Genomic DNA, 25,115 nt, shown 5'->3' with positions numbered 1-25,115 from the left:
TTTATTAACCCATGGAGGCCTGGATTTGGAGTCACACTTAAAATTAAAGTGGAAAAACACACTACAGGCTGATCCAACTTTGATGTAATGTCCTTAAAACAAGTCAAAATGAGGCTCAGTAGTGTGTGTGGCCTCCACGTGCCTGTATGACCTCCCTACAATGCCTGGGCATGCTCCTGATGAGGTGGCGGATGGTCTCCTGAGGGATCTCCTCCCAGACCTGGACTAAAGCATCTGCCAACTCCTGGACAGTCTGAGGTGCAACGTGGCGTTGGTGGATGGAGTGAGACATGATGTCACAGATGTGCTCAATTGGATTCAGGTCTGGGAATGGGCGGGCCAGTCCATAGCATCAATGCCTTCGTCTTGCATGAACTGCTGACACACTCCAGCCACATGAGGTCTAGCATTGTCTTGCATTAGGAGGAACCCAGGGCCAACCGCACCAGCATATGGTCTCACAAGGGGTCTGAGGATCTCATCTCAGTACCTAATGGCAGACAGGCTACCTCTGGCGAGCACATGGAGAGCTGTGCGGCCCCCCCAAAGAAATGCCACCCCACACCATTACTGACCCACTGCCAAACCGGTCATGCTGGAGGATGTTGCAGGCAGCAGAACATTCTCCTTGGCGTCTCCAGACTCTGTCACGTCTGTCACATGTGCTCAGTGAGAACCTGCTTTCATCTGTTAAGAGCACAGGGCACCAGTGGCAAATTTGCCAATCTTGGTGTTCTCTGGCAAATGCCAAACGTCCTGCATGGTGTTGGGCTGTAAGCACAACCCCCACCTGTGGACGTCGGGCCCTCATACCACCCTCATGGAGTCTGTTTCTGATCGTTTGAGTAGACACATGCACATTTGTGGCTTGCTGGAGGTCATTTTGCAGGGCTCTGACAGTGCTCCTCCTGTTCCTCCTTGCACAAAGGCGGAGGTAGCGGTCCTGCTGCTGGGTTGTTGCCCTCCTACAGCCTCCTCCACGTCTCCTGATGTACTGGCCTGTCTCCTGGTACCGCCTCCATGCTCTGGACGGACACTACGCTGACAGACACAGCAAACATTATTGCCACAGCTCGCATTGATGTGCCATCCTGGATGAGCTGCACTACCTGAGCCACTTGTGTGGGTTGTAGACTCCGTCTCATACTACCACTAGAGTGAAAGCACCGCCAGCTTTCAAAAGTGACCAAAACATCAACCAGAAAGCATAGGAGCTGAGAAGTGGTCTGTGGTCACCACCTGCAGAACAACTCCTTTATTGGGGGTGTCTTGCTAATTGCCTATAATTTCCACCTGTTGTCTATTCCATTTGCACAACAGCATGTGAAATAGATTGTCAATCAGTGTTGCTTCCTAAGTGGACAGTTTGACTTCACAGAAGTGTGATTGACTTGGAGTAACATTGTGTTGTTTAAGTGTTCCCTTTATTTTTTTGAGCAGTGTATATATATATATATATATATATATGTCTAGAGAAAATAGAATGATGGGGGGCGCCAATAGTGCATTAAAAGATGACAATTTATTAGCACATTATAAAACACAGGTCTAAAATTGTAAGCGTTCCAAAGATAGTGTTACAATCACTGCGAATACATTTTTTTAAAATCAAAGATACAAGATGGATTCACCACTGCATGTTGCCTTGTTCAGCGTCCATCCATATGGATCTTTGGTACGCTTAAATTTTTAGACATGTGTTTTATGATGTGCTAATAAATTGTCATCTTTTAATGCACTATTGGCGCCCCCCATCATTCTATTTTCTCTAGACATAATCTTTCCCCGTTAGGAGACGGGAGAACGGGGTGGACGACAACTGCTCTAAACGATTATGCAGCCAGATTATTTGGAGATTTTTACCTGTTTCAGTTTAGATCTAACAATCTGGACTTGGACTTGTAGTTCCACAGACGTTCTCCATTCAAACTCGGTTTGCGCTCACACCTCAAATTTATATATATATATATATATATATATATATTGACAATGCTAAATTCCTTTGTCGTATAAACAACCCTTTATGAAGCTAAGAACACTGTACGCTGTTTACTTAAGAAGTACCGTAATGGTACGCTAGTTGCGTAACGATCGCTCAGCCGTAGGCGAGACGCTCAAGCGTCACGTTCGCTCACGGCCCAGGGATCACAGGACACGTTATTGGCTATGACTAGAGTAATGATTCGCTATGGCGTAGCTTACGCTCGAGACCACGAGGAGGTCACCAGCGGCGCAGACGCTCACAACGCTATACCTTAATGTTTAAACCTTATACCAAAGAATTACAAAGAATACCTTAATGTGAGTACAGGGTGTAAGTGCAACCTTGTGTAACCTAACTAACTACAAAGCTGCTTGAGCGTCACTGACGCTCAAGTGAACACTTAACGCTATAGAAAACACACAGATACTGGTTTAGGTTCCAAAGCCTATTAACTGTATTATATCTAATATACTTGTAAAAGGGGATAACAGTACAAATGATACACTACAATATAACAGAGACTTCCTAACCACAGAACTAAAATACAAAAAGACAATACTACTCTGACCTAAATGAAATACAATACAATACTATAATACTATGGGAGATATAAGAGAAAAGAGGAGAGAGAGGGAGAGAGAGGGAGAGAGAGAGAGAGATAGAGAGAAGTTGGCTCACAGAAAGACAATGATTACGGAGAGAAACTTACGCACAAGGGGAAACGATCGCATGCGCCTGGACATCCAGCACCCGATTTTCAGCAATGAGAACCGTTGAAGAGTGAGAGCTGGATGTGGTCGGCCTGCCTATTTATGCCCCACACACAATGCAATCTCCTGGTCCTACAATCCCATTGTCCATTGGCCGAAGGAATTCGGCCCTGTATCATAACAAAAGGTCATAGGGTGATTCATACAGGTGGGCTGTGACGATTTCCAACAGCTCAGGTGGGTGGGAAACTGGGTTTCCCGCCGCATACCTGAGTATGTGTAAATAATAGAAATGGACATAAACTTCTTATGTCCATAACTATTCGCACGAGCGATTAATACGCTCCAAACCAACACCGGAATATTGCTAATTAAATACTCTTCCGATGGGTACCAAACACTGCTGTATGATTCCTGTTAGACCCTTCGTACGATATAAAGAGGGATTCCTCAGCTCTGGGACATTGTATTTTAACCAAACTTTCAGAATCTATCAAAGGGACCATGATCTATAAACTACATTAATTGTGAACATTTGTAACGAATGAGTCGCACGCTACGACTACATAAACTCTACCGTAAATACGCATACCGCGCCTGCGAGTGCACGCTATTGCGGGTATGCGCCTTCACGGGAGAGCGTACGCACGCGCAGCGCGGACCAGTGTGCGGTGCAAATATGGCAACGTGCATTGAGACATTTTTCTGACTTTGACAGTCCACCCTTTGGCAGTCAATAATAACTGCCACAAAACATTTAAGGAGAAAAATGCAAGTCAGGGGTTAATTGATTTCCATGGTTGGGTAAGGGAGGAGAGAGGAGAAGGTGTGAAGAGGGTATGACCTAGTGAGATAGCAGAAGCATGTGTGTATGAATCCATGTTTGGGGGGTCATGTATCATCGTGCCGTACGTGTTGTAAATCAAGCTTCGAGGTATTGCGAAGTATACATTTGAATTCCTTCTTATCCTGTGGTACAGGTCTGTGGATGGGCTGTCAAACTTTACCGAGCTCTTTTCGGATTTTGAACAAAATGGGGAGCACATTTTAGTTGATGATACATGAATGGGGGAGGTATGTGGTTGCTGATATCTGTGCCTGTATTCCCTATCGTCTATGTGTGTCATTACCTGAGGGTTGTAGAGATGAAGATAAAGAACACTTATGGAAAATGCAATGATATTCTATGTCAGGGAAATGTACATCTGTCGTCGAAGTTGTGTTCGGTATCTGTTGAGAGTCGTCTTCTTTGCGCTGTATTGCTCCTTGGGCATGAGCAAATAGCTTTGTCTGAGCCATCAGATTTACAAAAAATGTTGGGCTAGCGTGAGTTTAAAAGTACTAGGGAAACTGGGGATCCATGGCAAAGTTCATCAAGTGTCCATATTTAAAGTTGTCAAATCTTCTTCTTTGGTCAATCCGTTGTCTGTATACATCTCGTCTCGTCAGCTTCCTCGTCCAAGGGGGTCTTTGTATCTTGGAGAAAAAGCAGAAAAACAGGTGAAAGAAACGGACCGTATAATCGCATTTTCATCACATCCTGGTTTCTATCATTGGGTCATAAATCAAATCCAGGTTAATTACGGTTTCCTCACTCCTCAAGCTCATCACTTTTGTACTTTGTTTGCACCTCATTAAAGCCTGCCCGCATCTAAATATCAATCCAATCGATATAACGATACCCAAGATACATAGTAGAAACTTTCCAACATCCATTATGACTCCTTGAGCCCAGTCTCCCAAACCGGAGAACCAATTTCGCGGGTTCAACCATGACACCCAACCAGTCAGCTCATTACCTACAGCAGCAAGGGTGAGATTGTGTTTTCGACGAAATTCCCACTTCAATTGGAGAATATCGTCCATCTTTTGGTCTATGACCTCTACCGGGTCCTCGGTGCTATTTGTGATATACGTGCAACACTTTATGCCGTACTGTGTTGCCAATGTAACACAATATCCGCCTGTTACTGCTGTAAGATAATTAAGAACCATCCTATGCTGAACTAGTTCTGTTTTGTAAGCTTGAAGTTCTCTTCCAGTGTATCTAAACGTGTCATCATACATTTCAGTGATATTATCTAACAAATTGGCGAGTGCGGAAATGTATCTATAATTCATCACTCCTCGAGCGGTACGAGTGAAATCTAACGCTACCAGAACCTGAATCCCGGTGGATTCATGGATAAGATCAGAGGCCGGATGCTCTAACCTTTCTGACAGTTGTCTTTTAACTCGGTGCTCGTAATGAGTGTGAGTATAAGGAGCTTGGGCACCACGGTGTATGTCCTTCATTTTGTCATGTGTTACAGTCATCACTTCAGGCAATACTTTTCCAATATAACACAATCCTTCAGAGTTTGGGGCAAGCCACTTGTACGCCTTTCTCCCGCATATGAAATATGCATCATCGGGGAGAACATAAGGGACGGAGAAGGACATGATCATGTTACAAACCTTCCAGGTGAAATCTCCTGACCCTAATTCTTCCATCTGCTTAATGCACGTATCGGTTTGTACGATATGTGCACAGTATCCTGGTGATACCTCTCCAACTCTAGTAATCCTATTTCCTAAGGTATATCGATACCGGAAAGATTTTCCTCTACTGGCTATGTGGCGTACGAGCTCTGTATCTGTAGGCATTCTATCTGCTCTGTGTGAAAAGGTCATGGTAAGGTTGCTCCATGACACTTCCCAATTTCCCGGTTTTCTGGGATTGGAGATGTTAAAACATAAGAGGGACCTATCCACATGGTATTGGTGGAGCTTCAAACTAGGAGGGCTGGAGATGTTAAACCTCCGGTCCACCGGTCTCCCACCACTTAGCTCAAGTACCTCCCCTAACGTTAAAGGAAATGGTACTAGCCCTGATTTACTGTGACCCTGAGGTACTTGAGAGCATACCCAACAATCTGTTTGGTTTAACACGTTACCCACTAGAGAGTGATAGTCACTCAATGGATGCCGGTCCATATGGATATTAAAACTAGATTGGCATTTCTTTATGCATCCATCTTCAACCAGATTATCACAGAGCCTACAGATACAATTTTCTTCAGCTAACAATCCATCACAATTTCTTCTATCGGATCGTTTTCTGATACTCGCCTTTGCTTGTTGGTTTGGTTGATCTTGGAAAACTACGCCTCCATCATCATAATCGGAACCCATTCCAGAACCTCTCTCAACCTCTATGGTACTCTCGCCGGAACAGACTGCTCTGGTCAACATCATGGTTAACATCAAAATCCGGATCACAGTCTCTTGGGGCAAGTCCATCTTTGAGGAAAAAATAGAGAAGAATGAGAAGGGGGAAAAAGAAATCTTAAGGGAGAGGGGCTGGGAAGTGGAGAAAAACAATAAAAGGGAGAAGGGAGTCGACAACTGCTTTCGGTCTTCAAGGCTCAGGTGCCGCCTCAGTCCTCCTGGAACAGACACTCCAGTGATACAACCTCTACCGTCTGTTCCTTATCACGGGACTTCTCTGGATCGGCAACCTTTTTGCAGTGGGATGAATGGACCCAAGTCTCTCTCTCAGCAACCTTCAATGCTGTGGTGCTAGTCAATAAGACCTGGTATGGTCCTTCCCATCTATCAATAAGACAACCTGAGCGTAGAAAATTTCGTATCATTACATAATCCCCAGGTTCAATGTCATGACAATTACTATCTGGTAAATCAGGAATCACCAACTTCAGATTATCATTTTGATTCCTCAACTGTTTACTCATGTTAATCAAGTATTTTACAGTTACTTCATTGTTACATTTCAAATCATCCTGAGGGTTAATCATGACATGCGGTTGTCGACCAAACAGAATTTCAAAAGGGGACAGGTTAAGAGGGGACCTGGGAGTGGTTCTGATGCTATACAAAACAATGGGTAAAGCTTCTGGCCACGTCAATCCTGTCTCTGCCATTACTTTACTCAATTTATTTTTAATAGTGCTGTTCACTCTTTCGACCTTCGCACTCGCCTGTGGACGGTACGGAGTGTGCAGCTTACTATCAATTCCCATCAACTTACACATTCCTTGAAAGACATCACCTGCAAAATGGGTACCCCTATCACTTTCAATGATTCTAGGGATACCATATCTACATACAAATTCCTGCACAATTTTCTTAGCAGTAAACATAGCGGTATTTGTAGCTGCTGGAAAAGCTTCGACCCAATTCGAGAAAACATCTATACAGACAAGTACATATTTCAAATTTCTACATGGGGGTAATTGAATGAAGTCAATTTGTATTACCTGGAAAGGGCCGCCGGCAGGTGGGATATGGGATGGTTCTGTAGGTATTGCTTTTCCAATATTCTTTCTCAGACAGGTAAGGCATGACATTGCTCTTTTACCCGCATGAGAGGAGAATCCTGGGGCGCACCAGTATGCTCTTACCAATTTGCACATCCCCTCCTTGCCTAGATGAGTCAGCCCGTGAGCTGCTTCAGCCAGACATGGAAGGTATGCCCTGGGGGCCACTGGTTTACCATGTCCATCCGTCCAGAGCCCTGAGGACTCCTGGCCATATCCCTTTGCCTTCCAGACTGCTCTTTCCTGTGTGGAACACAAATTCTGCATCTCACACAACTTCTGTGTGTTGATGGTATTAAATACCATCAGTTGTGTGGTGTCTGTCTGTATGGGGGTAGCAGCTGCAAGCTTTGCGGCTTCGTCTGCTCGGCTGTTACCAAGGGATACTGGGTCTTGGCTATATGTATGTGCTTTACATTTGATAACAGCCACTCTATCGGGTTCCTGTATCGCTGTTAGAAGCCTTTTTATGTGAGCTGCATGCGCTATCGGTGTACCAGCTGCCGTCATGAAATTTCTGAGACGCCATAGCGCTCCGAAATCATGTACTACCCCGAACGCGTATCTAGAATCGGTGTAGATATTGGCAGACTTACCCTTAGCCAATTCACATGCTCTGGTTAGGGCGACCAGTTCAGCAACCTGGGCTGAGTGAGGTGGGCCTAGCGGTTCCGCTTCTATGGTGTCTTGGTCATCTACGACTGCGTATCCAGTACACAAGTCTCCCGAGTCTGACTGTCTGTGACAACTACCGTCCGTGTAGAACGTGAGTTCTGCATCTTCCAGTGGATTGTCACTGATGTCAGGCCTTGCGGTAAAATTTTGGGTCAAATATTCCATACAATCATGTGTATCTTCCTTTGCATTAAATCCTCCTTCCCCATCACTCTCACCTTCCACCCTTTGTGTCTGACCAGGCACACCTGGGAGAAATGTTGCAGGGTTTAATGCACTGCATCTTCTTATGGTGATGTTTACGGGGGCCATTAATGCCAATTCCCATCTTGTAAACCTTGCTGATGAGACGTGTCTGGTTTGGGCAGAATTCAATAAGGCAGATACCGCATGCGGTGTATGGATTGTGAGGTTGTGGCCTAGCACGACATCTTCGCTTTTTGTCACTAGCAATGCTATCGCCGCAACGCTACGCAAGCATGTGGGGAGGGATCGCGCTACCGTATCTAGCTGAGCGCTGTAGTATGCAATTGGCCTGCTGGCATCACCGTGTTTTTGTGTTAGTACACCTGCTGCGCACCCAGCACTTTCTGTTCCGTATAGTTCAAAGGGTTTCCCATAGTCTGGCATACCTAGTGCTGGTGCCTGCGTTAGACACTGTTTGAGTCTCTCAAATGCTGTTTCGGATTCGTCTGTATGCGAAATCCGATCAGGTTTGTTTGAGGAGACCATTTCCTGCAAAGGTAGCGCCAATATGGAAAACCCTGGGATCCAATTACGGCAATACCCACACATTCCTAAAAACGTCCTGATCTGTTGCTGGGTTTGTGGCAGTGTCATGTCTCTAATGGCTTGGATTCTATCAGCGGTCAGGTGTCTCAGTCCTTGTGTTAGACAGTGTCCCAAATATTTTACCTTAGCTTGGCATAATTGCAACTTGTCTTTGGAAACCTTGTGACCTGTGTCTGAAAGATGAAACAGGAGCTGTTTCGTATCCTTCAGAGATGCCTCCAATGAATCAGAACACAGTAGTAGATCATCCACGTACTGTATCAACACTGATCCACTCTCCGGTTGGAAAGACTGTAAACAATCATGCAAAGCCTGAGAAAATATACTTGGACTATCTATGAAACCTTGGGGTAACCGAGTCCACGTGTATTGGACTCCTCTGTATGTGAATGCAAACAAATATTGGCTGTCAGGGTGCAGAGGTACCGAAAAGAAAGCGGAGCAGAGGTCAATAACAGTGAAAAATTTGGCAGTGGGAGGAATTTGCATTAGGATGACAGCTGGATTAGGCACTACGGGGAACTGACTCTCAACTATTTTGTTAATCCCCCTTAGATCCTGCACTAGCCTGTAACCCCTCCCCCCACTCTTTTTAACAGGGAAGATGGGACTATTTGCGGTGCTGGACGTTCTTACTAGAATGCCCTGTTGCAGCAAGCGCTCTATTACGGGAAAAACTCCTAGCTCCACCTCTGGCTTCAGAGGATACTGTGGGATTTTTGGAGCTATCCTACCATCTTTTACTTGCACAACTACTGGAGCTACGTTTGCCATTAATCCAGTGTCCTGTCCATCTTTTGTCCAAAGCGACTCTGGTATCTGAGATGTCATCTCTTCTACTTGGGATGGATTCCTATTTGTCATAATGGAATGTGACATTAATTTTGATGGGGAGTCTAGCATGTCTCGTACTTCCTGAGCGTGATTCTCAGGAATGTCCAAGAATACACCTTCAGGAGTACAATAAATGACGCAACCCATTTTACATAGTAAGTCTCTTCCCAGGAGATTAGTTGGTGCAGATGCAGCCAGCAAAAAGGAATGCTTGGTATGCAAAGGCCCTATTGTAATCTCGGCTGGTTTGCTAACAGGGTAGTGCTGGACTACTCCTGTTACTCCCATGGCTGGAATTGTCCTACCAGTGGTTCTCATGCCCACTGTCGAATTTATCACTGACTTGGCCGCCCCTGTGTCTACAAGAAAGTTTAAAGTTTTACCAGCCACATTGATTGCAATCTCTGGTTCGCTTCCAAGACTGGCAATCAACTTAACTGGCTGCAGATTACAGGTATGGCCATACCCCTATTGGGTATGCTGACCTCCCTGAATCCCATTGGCAGCAACTACTTGTGGGGGAGTTAGCTGGGAACTACCAGAGGCATGCCAATCTCTGTTCGGGGGATATCTTTTTGTTTCCCCTGTATGTGGCTCAAAACTCCGCCTCTGTGGACCCTGCTCCCAATGTCGTGTGTTGTGTTGTTGTCTAGGGGGTTGAAAAGATCTTTGTACATTCTTTGTTCTACATTCTCGTGCATAGTGTCCCGGTCTGTTACAAGAAAAACATGTTATTACACTTGCCTTACCCACAGGATTCGGTGGTACATACGCAGGCTGCCTTGTGGTCAGCGCCTGTATACTTACGGACATCAACTTATCACTTTGCGACTCTCTGTGCCTAGTGATGTTTCTGTCGTGATCAATAGCAGCCTCTCTCAAGCCGGACACTGACAGACCTCGCCAGCATGGTTGCGTGGTCTGAACCCTAGTCTTTAATGTTTCCTTTAAACCATCCATCAGTACAGATACTGCTACTTCCCGATGGTTTGGGTTGGTCTTTATGTCTTCTATACCCGTGTACTTTGCCATTTCTAATAGTGCCCGGTGAAAATATTCTATTGCCGTTTCGGACTCCTTTTGCTTAATGGAAAATATTTTATTCCATTTAACAACGGCTGGGAAATACTCTTTTAGCTGTAAATTTATCCTTTTTACATTATCCTTGTTGTACACGTCTGTAAGCGGTACATCTTTATCCAATGCACAATCAGCTAAAAATTGAGTTGCGTCAACATTGGAAGGTAAACAAGCTCTTAGCAGTATCTGCCAATCCTTGTTGTTGGGTTCTACAGTGTTACCTAGATCCCTGATGTATTTTTGGCTAGCAACTAAATCCTTCCTGGGGTCAGGAAATTCGGACACTATTGTTCTTAATTCCATTCGGGAAAATGGAGTGTACATGGCAATGTTCCTTATGGGAGTGGCTCCAGACACATCTGTTTTTCCATTGGGAACTGCTATTACCCTTACAGGAGCAATTCTAACAGCCTCTTCCTGTGTAGATTCTACTGCTTGTTGTGGTACAATTGTTTCAGTGTAGTGCATGGTGCCGTACTTACCCGTTGACACGACCTCACCTATCCCTCCGCTAGGGGCTTTCACTAATCTCGTGGGTGTCGCTGTGCCTACTGTGGTCTCTGCTATGGTGGCTGCAAGGGAGAGAGCTGAAATTGTTGCTGAATCGTCTTCTTGATCACACTCCTGAGGAAGGTTCAAAACAGGGTACATCTTGCACGGGTTAATACTTGCATGAGTTATTTGGTTAACGTCATTAACATTTACAGGGTTACTAAGAGTTTGTGTTTTACAACCCAGTGCGTTTCTCTCCGCAATCAACTTCTCTCCTGCAATGTATGGTGGAGGAGGAGCTGTGGCAATCAACTTCCTGACTGCCCCAGATCCTGCCGCCAGAGCCAAACCTCTCTGTATCTCACCTTCCTGGTGCCATAACTGTAAACAATCATGATGTTGAATTCGTCTCTTTGTTGATTTTACGAGACATATCCTCCTCCTTAAATTTTGTAACACTTCTGGACTGAAGCTACCTATTCTTGGGAATTTGTCCCTGTCTTGTACAGTCATTCTCTCCCATTCATCACATAAAACCTCTGTGTGACTACCGTATTTTTCACACATTACATATCGTGCCGACCCAACTGGTCGGTTCTCTGAATCAACCCGAACCGAGGTTGATCGCCCCCTACCTGAACAAATGGCCCCCATAATCTGCAGGCGTTGCTTATTCCTCCTTGGATCTTTATCTCAAGGTTTTCAGCGAACCCTTACAAACAAACCAAGATGTCCTTGGGCAGGCCGGCGGTGGTGGTTTATCAAGTACCCCACTTACTTCTCGCCCACGTTGGCCAGTACTGCAATCACTGTAACCAGAGCTGCTGTACCCAACCTAGGGCCCCTGTGAACCTTTATTTACTGGGGCGCGTTCCCCAGCAAGTATCGGTTGTTGGATAGTTCCTGAGTGACCAGCGAACTTCCCTTCCAAAAATAAAAAATTACACAAATCACGTCAGAATGTACAAATAGCGTTTGTGACCACTTTACTCTAATGGTATTAGGTCAGATTACTAACTACTGCACACAATTACGTGCGGTCCAATCGTTCAGTACACGAGCACTACTTGTCATGTACTGAAAGATCAATGGAATCGATGTTTCTGGCCGCGATTCCTTCAGCAAGAGCTTGTATGGCCTATATGGGTTCTGCACCAACACCCCAGGCGTTGTGCCACTGGACTTTTATAGCGGACCTCTTTGTCTATTTTACCTGTTACCTTATGACCTCCTGGTCTGTTACCTTATGACCTCCTGGTCTTGTTACCTTATGACCTCCTGGTCTTGTTACCTTATGGTCCGCTATACTCTAATGCTCAAATATTATTTAACCAGGGATGCCTCCCTAGCCACCGTATATGTCACTTACACGTATGTCCCTTGACGAGTACCCGGCTTTCCTTTTGGTTCCACCTTAAAGTTATATAAACTTTTGTATACAAAACACACTCACTCAACACATGTACACTTTTGTTTCTATATCTATTTCTGCGCAGAAATTGTCTTTAGGCCAAAAGTGTTACCAATTAGGAGCAGGATCTGTTAAACTAAATTTCAGATTTTTCCAAAAATAGATTTGCGTTATTTACCGCGTCGCGTTATCTACCGCTGTGCGTTAATTATTGCCTTTGCGTTACTTCACTTTATCACAGCTTGAGCTACGTGGGCGTAACCGGACGCTACGTTGCGTAATGAACGCTGCGTGCGTCTGCCTTTGGATTGCGTACGCTAGTCTTTGTTAGCGACACGTGTACGCAATATAAAGATCCACCGTAACACAATTTCTATTTTTATCAATGTAAATGATCCCTGATCATCTACCGCAATCCACACTGACTGCCTTGTATCTCAGACAAACCGTGTGTTTGTTCTATACTTTAACTATCACCTCTACTATGAAATAACAGCAAATCTCTTTTTAGCACTTTCTATCAACTATAAAATTTGGCAAACAGGAATAGTGATATACGAAAATGAAACAGAAAATGCAGATATATGTATGCGTGCGTGTATACGCAAGACAGAAGAGAAATAAACAGTTTTAAAAGACACAAGCGTTTTGTTCTTACTTCCGGTTCCCGGATTCCTTCAGCACTCTTTATCTAAGCGAAGCAGACGCTTATCCCGTCAGCACTGGGAGACAACCTCCCACCCTTTGCTGGGGGATAATGTCTGCTGATCTACCTAGTGCAGATATGAGAAGGATAGGACGAGTCCCCAATTGACAATGCTAAATTCCTTTGTCGTATAAACAACCCTTTATGAAGCTAAGAACACTGTACGCTGTTTACTTAAGAAGTACCGTAATGGTACGCTAGTTGCGTAACGATCGCTCAGCCGTAGGCGAGACGCTCAAGCGTCACGTTCGCTCACGGCCCAGGGATCACAGGACACGTTATTGGCTATGACTAGAGTAATGATTCGCTATGGCGTAGCTTACGCTCGAGACCACGAGGAGGTCACCAGCGGCGCAGACGCTCACAACGCTATACCTTAATGTTTAAACCTTATACCAAAGAATTACAAAGAATACCTTAATGTGAGTACAGGGTGTAAGTGCAACCTTGTGTAACCTAACTAACTACAAAGCTGCTTGAGCGTCACTGACGCTCAAGTGAACACTTAACGCTATAGAAAACACACAGATACTGGTTTAGGTTCCAAAGCCTATTAACTGTATTATATCTAATATACTTGTAAAAGGGGATAACAGTACAAATGATACACTACAATATAACAGAGACTTCCTAACCACAGAACTAAAATACAAAAAGACAATACTACTCTGACCTAAATGAAATACAATACAATACTATAATACTATGGGAGATATAAGAGAAAAGAGGAGAGAGAGGGAGAGAGAGGGAGAGAGAGAGAGAGATAGAGAGAAGTTGGCTCACAGAAAGACAATGATTACGGAGAGAAACTTACGCACAAGGGGAAACGATCGCATGCGCCTGGACATCCAGCACCCGATTTTCAGCAATGAGAACCGTTGAAGAGTGAGAGCTGGATGTGGTCGGCCTGCCTATTTATGCCCCACACACAATGCAATCTCCTGGTCCTACAATCCCATTGTCCATTGGCCGAAGGAATTCGGCCCTGTATCATAACAAAAGGTCATAGGGTGATTCATACAGGTGGGCTGTGACGATTTCCAACAGCTCAGGTGGGTGGGAAACTGGGTTTCCCGCCGCATACCTGAGTATGTGTAAATAATAGAAATGGACATAAACTTCTTATGTCCATAACTATTCGCACGAGCGATTAATACGCTCCAAACCAACACCGGAATATTGCTAATTAAATACTCTTCCGATGGGTACCAAACACTGCTGTATGATTCCTGTTAGACCCTTCGTACGATATAAAGAGGGATTCCTCAGCTCTGGGACATTGTATTTTAACCAAACTTTCAGAATCTATCAAAGGGACCATGATCTATAAACTACATTAATTGTGAACATTTGTAACGAATGAGTCGCACGCTACGACTACATAAACTCTACCGTAAATACGCATACCGCGCCTGCGAGTGCACGCTATTGCGGGTATGCGCCTTCACGGGAGAGCGTACGCACGCGCAGCGCGGACCAGTGTGCGGTGCAAATATGGCAACGTGCATTGAGACATTTTTCTGACTTTGACAATATATATGAAAGCCCTCACTCACTCACTGACTGGCTAACTCATCACTAATTCTCTTACTTCCCGATATGTTAGGAAGCTGAAATTTAACATAGGTATTCTACAGGGTGGAAATACTACGTAATTAGAATCTTAAATAACCTCCCCTTAAGGGATGAAAAGGGGGTTGACATAATGACATCATTACCAATGCGTGGCTTGCGTTGCATGAACGATAACGTCCAAATGGACAATCGGATTAAAATTTGGATTGCACCTCCAGTGTGTAGAATATAATAAGCTACAAAAATGGTCTGATCACGTTTTACCGTATCTGCTACTGGCAGGGCAGTAGAGAGCCTGGCTGGACCCAAGTACTTTTTAGGGGGCATGGCCTTATCACAGTAGGTGTGGTCATGCACTCTTAGAAAAACTCCCAGAAAGAATTTGTATTTAATCACCTCCCTGTACACACTGCAGTCCAGCACACAGCAACGTGTGCTGAGCTGAGTAGAAGAGCTCCAGCTGCTGCTGCCAGGTAAGGAGGGAGGCCCAGTAATTTGTACCCCCTTCCCACACATACACACACACACACACACACACACACACACACACACACACACACACTCACCCCTTGGCGCCACTGGCTATGGGTGGTTCTCTGGTAATGCCAAGAAATATGGATTAATATTTATTTACATTAAGACGTCTCAAATTTACAGCTCTCTAGATTTTTTAACACTCATTATATTTACAACCATGAAAATCAGAAACTTCCGTGTGGAGAACAGCTAGTCATTTATAAAGTGCATTTTTCTAATAGCAACACCTGGCTCAAATGGGGATGGAGTCAGCATCCCAACAGGATGCTGAATGTCACAATACCGATATATTCCGCCAGTGAGTATTCCAGTTAGGCTGTGGGAGGGGAAGGTTAGGATGCAGGAGGGGGAGGTTAGGCTTAGGCTTCAGGAAGGGGAGGTTACAGTTAGACTTCTGGAGGGGGTGGTTAGCAGTGCCGTTTCTAGCGGCGGGCGAGCCGTACAACCGCACGGGGCGCCCGCCGCGGCACTTTGCGTGTCCTTTTCTCCCCCTCCTCCCTCTTCCTGAGCACTCCTGCTCGGGGGGTGGAGTTTCGCGGAATGATGCATTTGCGTCGTGACGTCACGACGCAATCGCGTCATTACGCGAAACCCCGCCCCCCAAGCAGGAGTACTCAAGAGGGAGGAGGAGCAGACAAGCCTGGAAGGTGGAGGCGGCCGGCGCGAGGGAGATGAAGCGTCCTGACTCGAAGAGCGGGAAGATCTTCAATGTAAATAGTCTCTCTCTCTCTCTTTCCCTCTCCCTTCCTCCCCCACCACTAGACACCTGCCTGCCGCACTGTTTAAAATGGGGACACCTGCCTGCCGCACTGTTTAAAATGGGGACACCTGCCTGCCGCACTGTGTAAAATGGGGACACCTGCCTGCTGCACTGTGTAAAATGGGGACACCTGCCTGCCGCACTGTTTAAAATGGGGACACCTGCCTGCCGCACTGTGTAAAATGGGGACACCTGCCTGCCGCACTGTGTAAAATGGGGGCACATGCCTGCCACACTGTGTAAAATGGGGACACCTGCCTGCCGCACTGTTTAAAATGGGGACACCTGCCTGCCGTGTAAAATGGGGACACCTGCATGCCGCGCTGTGTAAAATGGGGACACGTGCCTGCCGCGCTGTTTAAAATGGGGACACCTGCCTGCCGTGTAAAATGGGGACACTTGCATGCCGCGCTGTGTAAAATGGGGACACGTGCCTGCCGCGCTGTGTAAAATGGGGACACCTGCCTGCCGCGCTGTGTAAAATGGGGACACCTGCCTGCCGCACTGTGTAAAATGGGGACACGTGCCTGCCGTGCTGTGTAAAATGGGGACACTTGCCTGCTGTAATGTGTAAAATGGGGACACGTGCCTGCCGTGCTGTGTAAAATGGGGACACCTGCCTGCCGTGTAAAATGGGGACACCTGCCTGCCGTGCTGTGTAAAATGGGGACACTTGCCCGCCGTAATGTGTAAAATGGGGACACCTGCCTGCCGTGCTGTGTAAAATGGGGACACTTGCCTGCTGTAATGTGTAAAATGGGGACTTTTGATATTTATATTTTTTTCCCTGTGGTGGCCGTGATGATATCAGATGAGACCACGCCCACTTTAACAAGACCACGCCCGTTGTAATCAGGTCACGCCCCCTTGTAGGGAGCGCACGCGTCTTCGGCACGCGCATGCCTTTTCTTTTAATAGCTATGGGGGGGGCGCATTTTTTTATAGCAATGGGGGTGGGGCACATTTTGAAATCTTGCACTGGGAGCCAAATTGGCTAGAAACGGCACTGGTGGTTAGGATAAAGGTCCATACAAATGGTGAGATTCGGGTTCAGCCCGATTCTCACTGTGCGACATGGACTGTGGTCAGTATCGCAAGCAAAAATCACTGTGCTTGCAATACCGATTTTGGCTACGTGACAATTTTGACTATCTTTTACACGAGATAGTCAAAACTGACTTGCCTGCACAGTATATTTTTGCTTGCGATGCCGATCCCGCGGGACTGCACATCGGCATCGCAAGCTGTGTACACACGGTGCAATATGCACTAACTTTCAATTTTGACTATATAGTCAAAACATACATGCCGACATCCTGGCTGCTCTCTCCGGGAGAGAGCAGCCAGGTCGGCTCAGCAGGGGGGCGGGGCGGGGTTATGACACGGATAGGGGCCGGGGCAGAGGCAAAATGGGGCAGGCGGAGGTGGAACAGGGGAGGGGTTACCGCGGCACTTCATTTAAGCCACGCCCCCTGCTATGTAATGCCGCGATTACCGGCATTATACAGCAGGGGGCGTTGCTGAATCGCGTCATCGACTGCCCGGACCGCCCACTTTACTCACTAAGTGGGCGGCCGGGCAGGGGGGTCCCTAAAAAATCGGGAGACTTGCCTGCTCTTCCGGGGGGGCGGTAGGGTCACCCGATTTTCGGGAGCCTCCCGCCCATTCCGGGAGAGTAGGCAAGTATGAGTCAAAATCGTATGAAAAGTTACGTGCATATCGCACAGTGTGTACACACCTTTAGAGTAAAGCTCTATCTACACCATTCTCTTTTCTTTAAGGAGTTGTATTAGGGACAGTAATCTGTAAAAGAAATAACAATATAATATACACATACATTGTCTTTTAAAAGAGCAAGTTCAACTTCTATATAATGTGATGCCTTCAAAATTTGCAAAATTTAGAAGCAGATAAAGAAAAGTTTAGATCTGAATAACCGTTGTGCATCTTGTATTTATCGTTATCTTTTAGAGACGTGATGTTGCAAAAACTGTGTTTTGCTTAGTGCTTGTGTTTGCGGTTTGCTGGCTACCAATACACCTCAGTCGGATGATTAAGTTTACATTGTATGACCCAGAAGATACAAAGAGATGTGAACTACTAAGGTAAAATAATAACTGCCTATAGACAATAGTATTTTATGTTTGTTTGTTTTAGCTCAAAACAGACTACTGAAAAGCACACAAGTTGGAAATAGATCTTCTTTAGTTTATTATACGTGCATTTAAGGTCCAAGGCTTCTATATATAGTAGAGTGCTCTATGGGGTTCGGTATGGATGACCAGCAGACGGTATGCTGGCTGTCAATATCCTGACAGCAATATCCCGCCTGCCAGAATGCCAGCATAGGGGCGAGTGCTAAGAGTCTCCTTGCAGGCTCGGTGGCTCACTGCGCTCTCCATAGGATCTATTCCCACTCTATGGGTGTCGTGGATACCCACGAGTGGGAATAGCCCTGTTGCGCCGGGAGTCCGGCTGTCGGGATTTCGGCATCAGTATCCAGACCTCCGGGATCCCGACAGCCGGTAAATTAAACGCATCCCATTCCATGAAAGAGTATATAGTATATATATATTGCTTTCATCTGCACATTAACATATTTGAAATATATGTCCTCTCTCTATCACAATTATGTTAAAGGTCTAACGTATCTGTTTACATAAACTACAATATATATATATATATATATATATATATATATATAATATTTTTCAATACTTTATACATATATTTTCTTCCATTTGCAGTTTTCTTCTTATATTGGACTATATTGGTAAAAATATGGCTGACATAAATTCCTGTATTAATCCAATTGCACTTTACTTGGTTAGTACAACGTTTAAAAGTGGCTTTAAGGTAAGACAAGCCTATTGTACTGTTATATTGTTATTGATTATAAACACATTCTGCGAGTTCTATTAAGTGTGGCACTATAAGTGGGTGTATATTATATAATATACAGTACATATTTAGAAATAGATAGATATGATAATACTATAGCATGTTATAGTAACTCATACTCTAGCAACAGTGCTTTATGTTAAAAGCAAAGTTAATAAAATAGTACTGTACTCTAGGCCTGATTCAGGTTTGTTAGCAAAGCAAAAAAGTACACAACTGGGCAAAACCATGTTGCACTGCAGGTGGGGCAGATGCAACATGTGCAGAAAGAGTTACATTTGGGTGGGGTGTGTTAAAACTGAAATCTCAATTGCAGTGTAAAATAAAGTTGTCTAACATTTGTGCGCTACATGCAAAAGCAACCATTATTTACCCTGCACAGAAACCAAATAGAAAGAGCATCAGGAGTAGGGGACATAGTACTGATGGGAGACTTTAACTATCCCGGGATAAACTGGAAAATCAATTCATGTGATACTGCTAGGTGCAATATGTTTTTAAACACGCTAAATGATATTTACTTAGTTCAATTAATCGAGGAACCAACTAGGTACAATGTAATCTTAGACCTGGTATTAACAATGGGGAATTGGTATCAAATATTGAAGTAGGAGAGCCCATAGGTAACAGCGACCACAATATGGTCACATTCAATATCCGTTTTCATAAGCAGTCCTATACTAGGTCAACTAGGACTCTAGACTTTAGCAAAGCTAACTTTGACATGATGAAGGAAGCGTTAAGGGACATTGAATGGGAAATTCTGTTTCAAGGAAAAAATACTACAGAGAAATGGGATGTATTAAAATCACTGCTAATTAATAATACTCGTAAATGTATTCCCACCAGCAGCAGAAAAAGGAATAAAAACCCCAAACCAATGTGGTTTAACAAAAATATAAAGGAATTAATGGACAAAAAAAGACGAGCATTTAAAAAATACAAATCTGAGGGGATGCGGAGTCATTTCAACACTATAAGAACTGTAACAAAATATGCAAAAAAGGAATAAGAGCGGCTAAAGAAGAAACTGAAAAATTAGTAGCAAAGGAAAGCAAAGCGAATCCCAAATTTTTTTTTAAGTACATCAACAGCAAAGAGACTAAAGAAGGAGCGTATAGGACCTTTAAAGGACAAGAGGGGAGTCTTGATCAAATATTATAATGACATAGCAAACAAACTAAACAAGTTTTTTTTTACAGTATTTACCAGAGAGGACCAAATGCTGGGTCTAACACAAAATCTCAACAAAGATAATGTCCCACTACTAAATGCTTATTTATGTGAGGAGGTAGTCTGTGACCGATTTAAAAAGTTAAAGATTAATAAGTCACCTGGTCCCGATGGAATTCACCCGAGGGTTCTTATGGAGCTGCACGCTGAACTAGCAAGACCTCTATGTTTAATCTTCATGGATTTGGTTAAATCGGGTATGGTTCCCAAAGATTGGCGTATAGCGGAGGTAGTGCCGATATTTAAAAAGGGGAGCAAAGCTGAACCAGGTAATTATAGACCAGTTAGTCTTACATCTATAGTGGGGAAAGTATTGGAAGGTATTCTAAGGGACAGTATTCAAAAGTTCCTTGAAGCAAATAAGGTCATTCAAAGGAACCAACATGGATTTGGGAAGGACAGATCATGTCAGACCAACTTACTTGGCTTTATGAAACAGTAAGTGCGAACCTTGATCAGGGTAAGGAGGTGGATATAATCTTTTTAGACTTTTACAAAGCTTTCGACAATGTACCACACATGCGTCTTATCTACAAGCTACAAGAAATAGGGCTAGGGAGCACAATATGCACTTTGGTCAGTAATTGGTTAGATAATATGGAGCAGCGCGTTGTGGTCAATGGATCATTTTCAAATTGGACTAAAGTACTAAGTGGTGTGCCACTAGGGTCTGTACTTGGACCACTTTTGTTCAACATTTTCATCAACGACCTAACAGTGGGTCTAGAGAGCATGGTATCAATTTTCGCAGACAATACCAAATTGTGTAAGGTTATAAATACGGCGGGGAATGCTGAGTCTCTTCAGAATGACTTAACTAAACTGGAAGCATGGGCAGCAAAATGGAGAATTAGATTCAACACAGACAAGTTTAAGGTAATGCACTGTGGGGGCAAGACCAAAAATAACACCTACATACTAAATGGGGTAATATTAGGGGATTCTGTACTGGAAAAAGACTTAGGAGTTCACATAGATAACAAATTAAGCAGCAGTACCCAAATTAGGAGTGCAGCAAAGAAGGCTAATAAGATATTAGCATGCATAAAACGGGGAATTGATGCAAGGGACGAGAGTATTATACTCCCATTATATAAATCACTAGTGAGGCCTCATCTTGAATACTGTGTGCAATTTTGGGCACCATATTACAAAAAGGATATCCTGGAGCTAGAAAAGGTTCAGAGGCAGGCGACCAAACTAATCAAGGGCATGGAGACGCTGGAATACGAGGAAAGGCTTGCAAGGCTAGGCATGTTTACATTGGAAAAGAGGCGACTAAGAGGGGACATGATCAACATCTACAAATATATAAGGGGTCAATACACAGAGCTTGGGAGGGATCTGTTTTCTAGAAGATCAGCACAGAGAACACGTGGTCACTCGCTTAGGTTAGAGGAGAGGAGTTTCCGCACATTGAGGCGAAAAGGTTTTTTCACAGTAAGGACAATACGTGTTTGGAATTCCCTGCCTGAGAGAGTAGTAACTGCGGACTCAGTCAACACCTTTAAGAATGGGTTAGATAAATTCCTATTGGATATAGATATTCAGGGTTATGGTCCGTTGGGCACGCATTATAGTTAATATAACTAGTCCTAACAAAAAAATAACTAGTCCTATAATAAGACTGCATAGGAGACCACAAATAGGTTGAACTCGATGGACAATTGTCTTTTTTTCAATCTTAGTGACTATGTTACTATGTAATATAACCCACCCAAATCTAAACCTCTCTGCACATGCTATATCTGCCCCACCTGCAGTGCAACACGGCTTTGCCCAGTTGAGAGCTATTTTGCTTTGCTAACAAACCTGAATCAGGCCCTCTATCAGCAGTTAGCAGATGCCACACCTTCCACTGCTCTTGTTAAAGAATATAAAATTGAGAGTCTATTGACAAGTGTCTATGACCATTTTTGTTATCAAACATTATATTTTTGTCCAAGGGTATCTTTTTTTGACATGTGCAAGAATCAAATAGCGTGTAACCCAGGGTTGGCCAACGAGTCAGAGGGTAAAAGCCCAAAAATATCTGTAGTCAAGTCAAAGAGCTGGTATCATGCACGCGCAAACAAATGAGCATGGCCTAACTGCCTCAAGGCCACGCCCAATTTTTGTGTGCCTGCCTTCAGTATGACGTTTGTATGAGCATGACTATGTATCACACCCCATTTTTAGTCACACTGGGGAGAGAAACACTGAAACAATCCAGGTCCACATGAAATACACTGTTGCAAGCCAGCCTTCCACCTTCACTTTGTGCCTCTCAGCCTCCCACCCTTCACTCTGTGCCTCCTAGCATCCCACCTGTGTCTTTCAGCCTGCCCTACTTCACTCTGTGCCTCACAGCCTCCCCACTTTACTCTGTGCCTCTCAGCCTCTCACCCTTCACTCTGTAATCTCTTATCCTGTCCTCCACTTTATTCTGTGCCTCACCCCTTCACTCTATGCCTCTCAGCCTCCCACCTGTCAATCTGTGTCTTTTAGCCTGCTCCCCTTCACTCTGTGTCTCTCAGCAATCTCCCCCTTTATCTCTCCCCTCTGGTCACTGGTAGTCGACCTCACCAGTATGACAGTCAGATGCTCACAGCAGCTAGATTAGTGAGCTGATCTTTTGAAACATAGTGACCGGTCTAGGCAAACACATAAAGTCAGGACAAAATAATTATTGGTATTCCTCCCCTTTTCGAGGTCCATGAATTGGGATTTTCCTGCCAAAATTGGGGATAGCTGGGAACAGTAGCAAAATTAGCAAATGGTGGGCCCATTTGCAAAAATATGCATTTAGCCCCCTCCCCCCCCAACACCCAAAACAAAACCTGTGGACACAGGAGATTACAAATGGAATTTCACTTACATTTATTACACTATGAAACATATAGGGGGGAATTAATGCCACACACAGGAAATTTCTAATCTCCTGAGTAGACAATGAGCACAAATTGACTGCCCTCCTCACAGCTCACTACCCCCTTATAGCAAACACTGAGCACCTTACAGCTCACTGCTCACTGCCCACTGTAATGCACAAGCTGCACTGCCAGTAGTTCTGCCACTGACTGAGATGAGAGCAGAAGATTCAAGACAAGCCGGTGGCCATAGATAGTGAAAGGTACCCTAGCAGAACAGATTAGTGACATACAGATGGGTCCATGTTTATCTTGGCCTTTAATCGGATTTACTGAGACTGGGCAGTCGAATTTAATCCCCTGCTGTAATGACTTAATCCCCTGCTGTATTGTTCTCTGTATTGTTTTGCAGCTGAGAACAATAGATGAAGGGTTTATGTAAATAAACCATGGTGTGCCTAGGCGCAGCAAATAAACCAAGATAACCGTGTATCTATCTGTATGTACAACTTGAAGCATTTGGAACTGGGGACAGAGGGTGCAGCCAACTCACAATGGGCACATCATCACATCATAAACAGGCATAATAACACCTACAGTATTTAGCTGTTCCATACACCACTCGCAACAGAGCAGCCATGAATGCTACATATTTCACATATTTTTCTGACCAGTAGGACAGAACCCTCAGGTCAGAACTGTTCTTCCTAAATCGAGACAGTTAGCAGATAAGTTATGAGTTTGTGAGATTCCCATCATATAAACACAGAAAGATTATGGTGTCAAATGCATCTGTATATGTTATAAGTTTAAATATCCAACTTAGTGTTTTTAAATTTTTATTTTCAGTCATGTTTATGTTGCTGGTGTCAACCCAAAGACCTAATGAATGTGGAAGATAAGCAATCCTGTATAAAGTTTAAAGGTCATGAACATGCATATGAGACTATCACTCCTGTAAAAAAGGCCTTCCTCTGTGAAACAGAAGATGTATCGATTTAATTTTGTTTAAAATAATATTAAATTGACCAAGAGCAAATGTACAGTAAGAGGATTATATATCTGAGCCGGTCACCTGAAATTTTAGTGCTCGTGTTACAAATCCATAAGAAATCACTCACTACATACAGTATTGTACAAGCACTTAACTCTGACATCCTCATGATGGGGGTAATTCCAAGTTGATCGCAGCAGGAATTTTGTTTAGCAGTTGGACAAAACCATGGGGGTCATTCCGAGTTGTTCGCTCGCAAACTGCTTTTAGCAGCTTTGCACACGCTAAGCCGCCGCCTACTGGGAGTGAATCTTAGCTTATCAAAATTGCGAACGAAAGATTAGCAGAATTGCGAATAGACACTTCTTAGCAGTTTCTGAGTAGCTCCACACTTACTCGGCATCTGCGATCAGTTCAGTCAGTTTCGTTCCTGGTTTGACGTCACAAACACACCCAGCGTTCGCCCAGACACTCCTCCGTTTCTCCAGCCACTCCCGCGTTTTTCCCCAGAAACGGTAGCGTTTTTTCGCACACACCCATAAAACGGGCAGTTTCCGCCCAGAAACACCCACTTCCTGTCAATCACATTACGATCACCAGAACGAAGAAAAAACCTTGTAATGCCGTGAGTAAAATACCTAACTGCATAGCAAATTTACTTGGCGCAGTCGCACTGCGGACATTGCGCATGCGCATTAGCGACTAATCACTCCATTGCGACAAAAAAATAACGAGCGAACAACTCGGAATGACCCCCCCATGTGCACTGCAGGGGAGGCAGATATAACATGTGCAGAAAGAGTTAGATTTGGGTGGGTTATTTTATTTCTGTGCAGGGTAAATACTGGCTGCTTTATTTTTACACTGCAAATTAGATTGCAGATTGAACACACCACACCCAAATCTCTCTCTCTCTGCACATGTTAAATCTGCCTCCCCTGCAGTGCACATGGTTTTGCCCAACTGCTAACAAAATTCCTGCTGCGATCAACTTGGAATTACCCCCGAAGTTCCTTCGAAGTTTAATAAATCCGAATTTTAAAGGCCCATATAGACGGGCCGATGCGGGAGAGATGTGTGCTGAGCTAACCGCTCAGCACACATCTCTCCCGCCCCTCAGCACAGCGCGATCTGTGCTGAGCGTGCGGGGGGAGACGGGGGGGGGGGGCGCTCACTTCACCCAGCGGATGAAGTGAGCGACCCGCTAGATTGGCCTGCACGGCAGGCCAATCTAGCACCAGCGATAGCGATGCACGGGGCTGC

At 44.5% G+C, this 25,115-nt stretch overlaps 1 protein-coding gene across 1 annotated transcript in view; it reads left to right on the top strand.

Annotated features, from left to right (window-relative positions):
- EDNRB (endothelin receptor type B) overlaps window positions 1-24,895 on the top strand; it is a 61,399-nt gene extending 36,504 nt beyond the window's left edge. The window contains exons 6-8 of the mRNA XM_063957120.1: window positions 17,847-17,980; window positions 18,623-18,731; window positions 23,708-24,895. Coding sequence (XP_063813190.1) covers window positions 17,847-17,980; window positions 18,623-18,731; window positions 23,708-23,860 — 396 coding nt within the window. The 3' untranslated portion in view covers window positions 23,861-24,895. The remainder of the gene's footprint in view (window positions 1-17,846; window positions 17,981-18,622; window positions 18,732-23,707) is intronic.
- Window positions 24,896-25,115: the final 220 nt, after the last annotated feature.

This window comes from Pseudophryne corroboree, chromosome 2 (assembly GCF_028390025.1).
Source record: "Pseudophryne corroboree isolate aPseCor3 chromosome 2, aPseCor3.hap2, whole genome shotgun sequence".
Lineage (NCBI taxonomy): Eukaryota > Metazoa > Chordata > Amphibia > Anura > Myobatrachidae > Pseudophryne > Pseudophryne corroboree.
This window is presented reverse-complemented; position numbering and strand designations above follow the sequence as displayed.